Source organism: Hakea prostrata, chromosome 2, assembly GCF_041222555.1.
Source record: "Hakea prostrata isolate BN-2017 chromosome 2, UWA_Hpros_2, whole genome shotgun sequence".
Taxonomy (NCBI): Eukaryota; Viridiplantae; Streptophyta; class Magnoliopsida; order Proteales; family Proteaceae; genus Hakea; species Hakea prostrata.
This window is the reverse complement of record NC_142601.1, coordinates 8,160,644-8,171,622: the sequence shown is the minus strand read 5'-3', so window position 1 is coordinate 8,171,622 and position 10,979 is coordinate 8,160,644. Positions and strand designations below refer to the sequence as shown.

General features: G+C 39.7%; 2 protein-coding genes across 3 annotated transcripts; both read left to right on the top strand.

The window, feature by feature from the left end:
* Positions 1-2,625, top strand: LOC149023594 (elongation factor 1-alpha). Of its 2 annotated transcripts, none has more exons than XM_089144146.1 (3): positions 1-111; positions 816-1,304; positions 1,406-2,625. In XM_089144146.1, exons 2-3 carry the CDS (start codon positions 843-845, stop codon positions 2,288-2,290), a joined length of 1,347 nt encoding a protein of 448 aa, XP_089000272.1. In that variant the 5' UTR covers positions 1-111; positions 816-842; the 3' UTR covers positions 2,291-2,625. The 2 variants fall into 2 exon arrangements, with proteins under 2 accessions (XP_089000272.1, XP_089000273.1); XM_089144147.1 differs by having other exon boundaries at positions 4-111; positions 813-1,304.
* Positions 2,626-3,466: 841 nt separating this feature from the next.
* Positions 3,467-4,303, top strand: LOC149023593 (uncharacterized). The gene has a single exon (XM_089143329.1). The coding sequence runs from the start codon at positions 3,467-3,469 to the stop codon at positions 4,301-4,303; it is 837 nt and encodes a 278-aa protein (XP_088999455.1).
* The last annotated feature ends 6,676 nt before the right edge of the window (positions 4,304-10,979 follow it).

Here is a 10,979-nt window from a genome sequence, read left to right as displayed (position 1 = left end):
CTTTAAAACCGAGGAGCCACTCATTTCTCATCCTCTTTCTCTACCATATCTTTCCTTGCGTCGGTGAGAGCTCTTAGCGAGGCGATCTCTTCTCTTCAGCTGTTGCTAAAGGTTTGTTCTCTCGTTTCGCTCTTTTTTGTTCTCTTAGATTCTTAAGATGTTCAACGCAAGCTTTGTTATTTAGTTAATTCTTTCCTGGATTTCTTGCAATTTTTGTGAAACATGTAAGTTAAGAGATCTGATATCGAAATCTCTTCTGTTGGCGTTGTTGGTAATGGTTCTCTCATCTTCGATTCGTAGTTGTTAGTCTCTGCATTTTCTATTTCGATTGATGTAAGCAGATGCTGCGTTATTTTCAAATTTCTTTTTCTTTGAATTTTACTTCTGCTTTCTCTTTTTTGTTCATGTTCTTCGTTGAAGCAGCGTGTCGCATTATGTTTATCAGTTTCTCCTCCATTATCTATTGTGTTTAAGAACTTCGCTTTCCCTTCGACATGTTTTGGAAAGTAGTAATCTGTCTCTGTTTGGAATCTGTAAGTTTTTAGTTTATCGAGAGAGTATTTGCTTTACAATGGATGTATGCATCAATTGACTTTTGAAAAGTATCGAATGTCACTTACCAACTCATCGCATTTTTGTTAGTCGATTCGATTTCTTCTGTCCTATTTGTTTGCATGCGTTCTCTCCACGCAACGATGCTGTTTTATGTTTTTTGAGTTTTGTTGCTGTTTTCTGTGTTTGATTTCTGTTAACATGCGTTTTTTAGTTTTCTTTGTACTTAACGTTACTTGTCTTTCACTGTGTCCTCTTAGCAGCTCTTGCCATTCTTATAACAATTCAAGATGGGTAAGGAAAAGGTTCACATCAACATTGTGGTCATTGGCCACGTCGACTCTGGAAAGTCGACCACCACCGGTCATCTTATCTATAAGCTTGGAGGAATTGACAAGCGTGTGATCGAGCGTTTTGAGAAGGAAGCTGCGGAGATGAACAAAAGGTCATTCAAGTACGCCTGGGTTCTTGACAAATTGAAGGCCGAGCGTGAGCGTGGTATCACCATTGACATTGCCCTGTGGAAGTTCGAGACCACAAAATACTACTGCACAGTTATTGATGCACCTGGGCATCGTGACTTCATCAAGAACATGATCACAGGTACTTCACAGGCTGACTGTGCTGTCCTTATCATTGACTCTACCACTGGTGGCTTTGAAGCTGGTATCTCCAAAGATGGTCAGACCCGTGAGCATGCCCTGCTTGCTTTCACCCTTGGTGTCAAACAGATGATCTGTTGCTGCAACAAGGTGAGGATTTCCTCATTTTGTTAGTTTGTCTTCCATTGGGTCTTTCTTCCGAATTGCTGAGTTTTTGACACTCTTTATTTCATTGTTTGATTGTGTGCTAGATGGATGCTACTACCCCTAAATACTCCAAGGCAAGGTATGATGAAATCATTAAGGAAGTGTCTTCCTACCTGAAGAAAGTCGGTTACAACCCTGACAAAATCCCCTTTGTTCCCATCTCTGGGTTTGAGGGTGACAACATGATTGAGAGATCAACCAACCTTGATTGGTACAAGGGTCCAACTCTTCTTGAGGCCCTTGACCTGATCTCTGAGCCCAAGAGGCCCTCAGACAAGCCCCTCCGACTTCCCCTTCAGGATGTCTACAAGATTGGTGGTATTGGTACTGTGCCCGTGGGACGGGTGGAGACTGGTGTCATCAAGCCTGGTATGGTTGTCACCTTTGGTCCCACTGGACTCACTACTGAAGTTAAGTCTGTTGAGATGCACCATGAAGCTCTTCCAGAAGCTCTCCCTGGTGACAACGTTGGGTTCAATGTTAAGAATGTTGCAGTGAAAGATCTGAAGCGTGGTTTTGTTGCTTCTGACTCAAAGAATGATCCAGCCAAGGAGGCAGCCAACTTCACCTCCCAGGTCATCATCATGAACCACCCAGGCCAGATTGGAAATGGATACGCCCCAGTGCTTGATTGCCACACTTCTCACATTGCTGTCAAGTTTTCTGAGATCCTCACCAAGATTGACAGGCGATCTGGCAAGGAACTTGAGAAGGAACCCAAGTTTTTGAAGAATGGTGATGCTGGGTATGTCAAGATGATTCCAACCAAGCCCATGGTTGTGGAAACCTTCTCTGAGTACCCTCCATTGGGTCGTTTTGCTGTGAGAGATATGAGACAGACCGTTGCCGTCGGTGTCATCAAGAGCGTGGAGAAGAAGGATCCTTCCGGTGCTAAGGTTACCAAGTCAGCTGCCAAGAAGGGAAAGTAAAATGTGATCCTTCTCATGGTAGAAACTTAGTGGCATTTTCTGGTTATTCTATTGATGGTGGTACTCTGCAGTTTTGGGATTTAGTTCTGCATGATAGGGTTTCAAGTAGTTCTTGTCACAGTTTATTAGCCTCGCTCCTGACTATGGCGAAGTTGAGTAGTTGGATGCAAACCTGGGTGCTTGACAGGCGGTGGCGAGGTCTGCGGGATTCTCTGTTTTAGTTCTATTTGAGATGGGTGGATGGATGGATTTATTATATGGTGTAGAGAATTTTTCCATTTTAATGGTAAACAATGTCATTTCAATTCTTAATTTGGATATGTTGTTTTCTGGTAGTTAATTTTATCTCAGAAAATGCTCTCTTAAGTCTTAACGAAGATCCTTCATTCCCAGTAAATAGTAGTATCCTATATGCTTGGATCTGACTGAACAACTGAGCCTTACAACAATGAGAATTGAAAGCACATGAGACACCGCATGAGAATGTTAAGACAGGTTAGTAGGAATTTCTTATAACTAACCAATAATGCCTAAGATTAATCCTTAATCCAAGCTGCATTCCAGTTTTGCTTCAAACAGTTCTGTGGACTCCACGCTTGAGAAGTTACACTATCATCCTTCTTTTGCTCCTGCCCATCTGAAATCCAAGTTCCCTTCATGTTTGTAGCAGTCATGAACTCATTGAAAGCTGCTGATTCAATGTTTTAACCACATTTATGAGAAACCAGGTTCGATTCTGGGCCTTCCATAAATACCAAGAAACAAAAGGCTGCAACTTGCAAATGAGATTTCTTATTGAGCTTCTTCTCTTAAGCAAATTAACCGATTGATTAAGCCATTATTCTAAGATAAAGTGAATCTAGCTATAAAGGAAAGGTAGCCACTGATGATGTGGGATCAACTGATAAACATTAGCAATAATGGAGTGGGAGCCTGGATCTGTTTGGGGGACTTGAACACCTTCTTAAGCTGGCATGAAAAATCGGGTGGTAATAGAAAATGAGACAGGGATATGAAGCAATTTCAAGACATGATATTGCAATGCAGCCTTACATATGGACCTGGGTTCTAATGGTCCCTGTTTCACCTGGAACAACAGACAAAGAGGTGTAGCTAACATCCGGATCAAGCTTGATCGGGTTTTTGCTAATTCAAACTGGAATACTCTATTTGAAGATGTTTGTGTTTATCAAATCAGCTTTCTGTTCTGATCACAATCCGATCTTATTGGATTCAGCTGGGGGTAAAGCTAATGGGATACGGCCCTTTCGGTTTGAAGCAATGTGGACGAGACATCCGCAATGCGAAGATGTAGCCAGACAAGGGTGGAGAATTCCGAAAAATAGAAGTAACTTTCATCCAATATTTCAGAAATCTGAAAACTGCAAAAGGGTTTTCAAACGTTGGAACAAGCTGGAATTTGGTGCAGTGCAGGAAAAAATCAGAACTTTAAAGCATCAAATAGAGGTAATGCAAAAGAGATCGGACTATCTAGACCTTATAGAAGAGGAAGAGAAGTTGCAGGAATTGTTAGATGAGGAACTCGCCAGGGAGGAGATGATTTGGCATCAAAAATCTAGAGTGGAGTGGATTAACCATGGTGACAAAAATTCTGCATTTTTCCATGCATCTACCACCCAAAGAAGGAAGAAAAACAGAATTTTAAAACTCAACAGGGCGGATGGTTCCTGGACTTCAAATGGGGGTCAACTTGATGAACTCCTTCTAGACCACTTTAGTGATGCAGTTGCAGCTGAAGGTATTTCCCAGGTTGCTCTTGATCAAGCTCTAGAGAAGGTCCATCCAGTGGTTACAAGTGAGCTTAATGGGCTGTTGTGCAGAATTCCAAGTGATGAGGAAATCCACTCCTCTTTAAAATCTATGGGCCCCCTAAAGTCACCTAGGCCCGATGGCTTCCCCCCTCCTATCAAAAATTCTGGGACATTACAAAAGAAGAGGTCTATTGTTGTGTTGAGAACTTCTTCACAAATGGAATCATGCCAAAAGAATTAAACAAAACATTTGTTTGCTTAATTCCAAAATGTGATAACCTAGAAACTCTTGGTCAATTCAGACCGATTAGCCTATGCGGAGTGGTAAAGAAGATAATTTCAAAAATATTTGTTGATAGGCTCAAGGATTCTCTTCCAGGTATTATCTCTCCATCTCAATCGGCATTTATTCTTAATAGGCTTATTTCAGACAATGTGTTCATAGCTCATGAAATTTTTTATTAAGTGAAGCATCGGAAAAAAAAAGGAGAAAAAATTCTTAGCTATGAAACTAGATATGCAAAAATCTTATGACCGTCTAGAATGGCCATTCATAAGGGCCACTCTCCTCAAACTGGATTCTTTCAGAAAGGGGTAGACATGGTTATGGAGTGCATTACTTCAGTCTCCTACACCTTATTGATCAATGGGGTGGAAAAAGAATCATTTTGCCCTACTCATGGTATTTGCCAAGGCGACCCACTCTCTCCCTTCATATTTATTCTTGGCTCTTAGGTCCTCAGTTTGTAGTAAAGTTTGCAAAAGACCAAGACCTAGTCAAAGGAATCAGTGTGAAATGTAGAGCTCCACACATCTCTCACTTACTCTTTGCTGATGATTGCTTAATGTTTTCAGAAGTGAATCTTCAGCAGATGTGTCATCTGAAGGCATGTATGGACCTCTACTATCAAGCAAGTGATCAAGTTATTAATGAAGGAAAATCCTCCTTCACTTTTAGCCTCAATACCCCAATTCAATTTTGAAGATGGTTTTCTAGGGTGCTTAAGATCAAATATGGTGAAGGGCCCTCCAAGTATCTTGGTCTACCCTCTGATCTTGGAGTTAAAAAATCAGTTATTTTTAAAGATATTGGTGAGAAAATCAGGAAATGAACTCAAGGTTGGATGGCCAAGTTGCTATCCCAAGTGGGTCGTGAGGTTCTTATAAAATTAGTAGCATATGCTATCTCTTCTTATTTGGGCTTACACTTTCTTCTTCCTAGTGCAATACACAATGAAATAAGGAAAGTGGTCTCAAATTTCTATTGGGGTCAAACGGGGGAGGAGCATAAGATGCACTGGATGTTCTAGTCTAGATTTTGCAAATCGAAAGAGAAAGGAGGGTTGGGATTTCGTGACCCCATTCTCCATAATTGGGCTTTGCTTGCGAAGGTGGCTTGGCGCTTATGGTCTCAACCGAACTCTATGTGGGCTAAGTTTATCAAATCCATCTACTATCCAAATTGTAACTTCCTAGAGGCTTGCAAAGGATCTGGTTCGTCTTGGGCCTAGCAAAGTATTCTCAAAGGCAGAGAGGTTCTTCAGATGGGTCTATTGTCAGTGGTGGGAAATGGTTCTAGTATATCTATTTGGGACAAGAATTGGGTCCCTGATCTTCCCTCCTTCAGAATCATATCATCTAAGCCCAGATCTAGCTCTATTAGATGGGTCTCCGACCTTATTGAGCCCACATCCAAGTCTTGGAATAGCCAATTATTACAGCAATATTTTACAGTACATGAAGTGAATGCAATTACCAAAATCAAAATTGGGCAAATACCAACATGCGATTCTATAGTTTGGGGTGGATTGACGAATGGTGTTTTCTCTATAAAGAGTGCATATCATCTCCTTTGTAATCTTAGGGATTCCAAGGCACTTTCAGCTCCATCTTCCTCTCGTCAACATAGCTGGGAAGATGTGTCCTCAAAGGTGTGGAAACTAGTATGGCAGAGTCAATGCTATCCAAAAATCCACAGTTTTCTTTGGAATGCTCTAAATCGAGCTCTAGCTTCTAGGGATAATCTACTCACTAGACAAATCAATATAGATCCCATGTGCAGAAGATGTTACAGAGAGGTTGAATCTATAGATCATCTTTCTTTTACTGTGTTCATTCAAGAGCAACTTGGATCGGACTAAGGCTTATAAAATGCATCGAAGCTTAGAATTGTAAATCTCGGGTGAGCATCCTCAATAGCTGGGATAAGTTGTTTTTCCCTAATAAGGAGTCTAGGAAGAAAATGCTTAGTCTTTTCGTCTTCTCATGCTGGGACCATTTGGTGGCAAGAAACGAATTGTGCTTTAGTGGAGTTAAATGGAGTCCTAACCAGATTGTAGAGAGTTGTTGGAAAAAAATACCAGGAATTTTGGGATTGATCACAATCTACAGCTCAAGATCTACAGACGATGGGAAGCTCTAGCCGGCCAAAATCTAAAGATGAATTATGATTTCGCCTACCCAACAGATGGAGATCGCGCAAGAATGGGTTTCATCTTGAGAAATTCCAGCGAAGTAGCATATGGGTTATTTCGATGCCTTGTTCCATATCCGATATCCTCACAGGAGAAGCGATCGCACTTAAGGGAGGCTCTACAATGGGCGAAGGATGAAGGCCTGCTAAATGTCACTTTTGAGAGTGATTCGGAAGGGCTAGTACATCGAATCGAAAATCCCCTGATCCCTTGTGAGGTAGAGGCAATTCAAGTGGTGGAGGACATTCGATATCTAATCTCTTTGGAACCGACTTGGTCGGTGAAGTATATCTCTAGATGGGCCAACTTTGTGCCCGATACTCTAACTAGGAAGGCCTAGTCCATGGCAAGTAGGACTGTGTGGGCCAATTCCATTCCCTGGCTTCTTGAAGCTTGTAATCAGGTTGTCTTGGGCTTTTCTTGCCCTCGTTTCAATTAAATCTGAATTTACCAAAAAAAAAATAAGGTTTACTATATACAACTCTAGAAGAAAAAAATCTTGAGGGTTGGTTTAGTTGGCAAAAGGCCAACGCCTCCATGTAAAAGGTGCGAGTTCAAATTTTTGGGACTAGAAGCCCTCCATGTAGAAGGTTAGAGTTCAAATCTTCAAGACTAGAGGCAAAACTCTATCTTATATATAAATTATATGTAATAGTTACTCTCCCAAAGGAATAGTTATTTAAAATTCACCATATGATGAAAAATGGATTGACCATTATAGCTCATGCATCTCTCCAATGAAATTAAAGAGAGAGAGATTTGATCAGGTATGAGAGATAATGATTCAATATTGAAGTAGAACATCTCAGTTGTTGGGTTCTAACATGACCGGACAGGAATTGTCTATTTTGGTTTTCCTCTGACTAGTTAAACATTAAATCCATATGTGGGGTGGAGTGTTGTGGCCGGTGCAATTCGTTTCACCCTTATCATCCTCCTCTCTTATCCAATTACTTAGGCCTATGCTTACCAACACTAAAATCCTAAGGCCTGATATTTGTTGAGTCTTATTGTAAGTGAACCATGTGAATTTTCTTTAGTTATTTTAATACTTTTGGCTTTGATGTCTTTCTTTCTTTTCTTTTTCTTTTTTTTTTTTTTTTGGTACGGGTGCTTTTTTTAATACTAGAAATGTAATGCCATCCACAAGGGTCGAACCCAACATCGCTCCACTGAGAAGTATAGGTCTTTACCACTAAAGCAACCCTGCATTGGCATCTTTCTAAATTATTTTTGGAAAGGTTGTTTTTTGAGTTACTATGTACATAAGAATTACGTGTGAAATAAATTACAAACCAAATCAAAGAAGTCTATGAGAATTGATAGTGGACTAATATGATTTTGGTAATGTAGATAATTTTCTTTTTCTTTTTTTTTTTTTTTTTTTTTTTTTTGAAAAAAAGTAATGTAGATAAATTACAAACCAAATCAAGGAAGCAGAATTGACACTGGAATGATATGTTTTCGATAATGTATTATTGTTATCATATTATTACTAGGTATGACATATGATTGGTGCACTTGTAAGTTTAGCTTGTTTATGCAATGATCGGTGTTAAATTTTATGAAAGACTAATATGAATTACCTAAATTTTGTCATTTGGTCGTAATGACCTACTAATTAAGGCAGGGGAGGATTTGTATACTTTGTCCTGTTGAGGTCAACACGTCTTTTTCCATACAAGTTTTAAAGATTAAAACCCATAAAAAAATTTTAATAATAAAAAAAAAAACCATTTTATAGAAAGATGTGTCCTCAATATTTTATAGTACAAAATCTATTTTACTTGTTCGCTACCAAAAGTTTTCTCCCTCTCTTTTGAGGGGAATCACTCTAAACTCCGGCGATAACTTTATAGCCACAACTATATAGGGCCCACAAGTAAAAAATAATAAAATATTGTGATAACGGCCCCGCGATTAACAAAAAACATTGTTCACAAAATAGTTGCCTCCCCCACGGGGCCGGTTGAAGATTCCCTTCCTTCAAATTAAAACAAACGATACCCCCTTTATAACCTAAAGTCATTTTACCCTAACTTCATTTATTTTGAATTAAAAAATATTGGTTTTCCACCTCCTAAACTTATTTTTTTGAATAAGTTGCAATTCTCGTTGGTTCCCCCCCCTCTGCTCGGGGCCCTTTTTTTTTTTTTTTTTTTGCGCTTTGCCCCTCCCCGGTTCTTCCGCTTCTACCCCTTGGGCCCTCTGCCGGGGTTCGTGGGTCGCTTTGGTTGTCCCCCCTCTTCGGTTTCTTTTTTTTTTCATTATTTTCTTTTTTGGTGTTTTTTTGGAACGTTGTTTTTTTTCCACATTTTGGGCTGGTGTGGTGTGGTTTTTGGTTTTAATTGGGGCCCTCCGCCGCTTGCGGGGGCTTATAGACGTTGGTTGGTTGTTTTGTTGTGGTCTTGTCGTTGGGGCGTTTCCCTTTTTAAAAAAAAACCATCACCCTAATCCTGTGGGCCCCCTTATAATTTGTGGTCAATAGCCGTCGGGGAGCACAGAATACTTCCCAGTTCCCGCTGGGGGAGATGATCCGGACTCTATTAGATTTGTATCTGTCGCACCGCTTGCTGCCCCGATTTCTTTTTCTGACAGCTAACAACTCCATCATCAAGGCTTGTTTTCTTCAGTGGCACTCACAACTACAAATGGTGCCAATGGAGGAGTAGTAGGATGGTTAGGAACCTTCTCAATGGAGAGGTCATGGGTTCAACTCCTACCGACGGCATATGTAATATCCCTATCTCTATATATAAAAAGAGTCTTTGTACCCAAAAAAAAACTACAAACATGACATCACCCATGTAGTTTCTTCCGAAATTGCTTTAGTCATGCGCATTAATGGTCAAGCAAAATTTCAGACCATCAAATTTGAAACTTTTGTCAAGATTTTGATCTTAACCGTTGAATCTCAACTTTTTAGACAAAACTTCGAATGAAGGCAAAAAGATTTTGATTTATGCATCTCCCAATGGTTTTGGCAATGGGCTCATAGGTTGGAGGTGTATCGGCTTTACAGGAAATCTGGACTGTTGTTTGTGGGTTGTTACCTCAAGATTACCGCTTTCTTGAGATCAAAATATCAACCAAGATCTCAATCTAACGGACTAAGATGTGTCGCATGACGGTTCTACACATTAAACGCACAGAACTTAAGCAAGGTCCAGTTTTTTCTCCGACAAAGACATATTTACCAAGCACTTGCGTATCACAATTGATGCAAATCCAACCGATGTCCAACGGTTCCGCTTGATAACTTTTGGCAGGGATGCCAATGGAGGAGTAGTAGGATGGTTAGGAACCTGACTTCTCAATGGAGAGGTCATGGGGTCAACTCTTACGGGCGGCATATGTAATATCCTATCCCTATATATAAAAAGCGCCTTTATACCCAAAAAAACTTTTGGCAAGGATAATTTGAACCTTTGTTGCCACATAAGTGATAAAGGATATTATAGAATTCTAGTCCATGCATAAGCCTTTAATCACTAGAACCTTAATACTTGCGTAGCCTTCAGATCTTGACACGTGGTGTTCTAAAAATCTTACAAGGCATGAGAGATTATAGGCACTGGATTTCTACCTTAACTAGTTTCTTGGTCAACAATTTCTACCTTAACTCAAAGCAAGAAAATTTCAACTCCTAACATGACCTCAAGGCCACGATACATTAGTTCATTTCATGTCCTAACTCAAAGTGGTAGGGATTCTACCAAAAAAAAAAAAAGTGGTAGGGATGTCACTGGCCAAGGGTCAGGTCAACCCTAAACCCAAATCCTACCCTAGAGATTGAAATTGATTATTAAAAAATAATCAAAGGTGGAAATACCAATGGATCACATGAATCATTTTTTTTTTTTTTCTTTCTCGCTTGCATTTAATTTCTAGATATATGTGTTCTTAGTTGCTCTTTTTATCCCAACTGGTTAATCAGTTCCTTGTGTGCTTTAGATCTTAGACATTGAAAGATTTATTTTATTTTCATTCATTATGCTCGTTCTTCCTCACACTTTTCAAAGGGTAAAGACACAAAGGAACTTGCATGAAAGGTGACCAACTGTTATAATGTAAGGACAAATCAAACTTTCCAGGGTCACAGAGCAAGTCCTATCATCCATTTGGAGAAACTGAACAATTGGGTAGCGTTTATTGTCAAAAATGGACAGAATATTAGTTCTAGTATGGTGAGATAATACCTGAAAGTGTTGATTTTAGTCTCTCCACCATAATTTTTTCAATTGCCTTGATTGTCACGCCACCAAAACTTATAGGTTTGAACTGATTGGCCTTCTCTAGATTCTTTACTTTCGGCAACAAGCCCACATATGTAAAATTTAGTTATTACAGTAGAGACTTGGAGATGAAAAAATTAACAATGCAACTATATAAATCCTCCTTAGTGATTGCCCACATTTTTTGATAAAATATGGGAGGGAACCC

Bases quoted from the DNA above. Each gene is read 5' to 3' on its own strand.
- LOC149023594 (XM_089144146.1), top strand. From the start codon at position 843: ATGGGTAAGGAAAAGGTTCACATCAACATTGTGGTCATTGGCCACGTC. The intron at 1,305-1,405 runs GTGAGGATTTCC...ATTGTGTGCTAG, and splicing joins TGATCTGTTGCTGCAACAAG to ATGGATGCTACTACCCCTAA.
- LOC149023593 (XM_089143329.1), top strand. From the start codon at position 3,467: ATGTTTGTGTTTATCAAATCAGCTTTCTGTTCTGATCACAATCCGATC.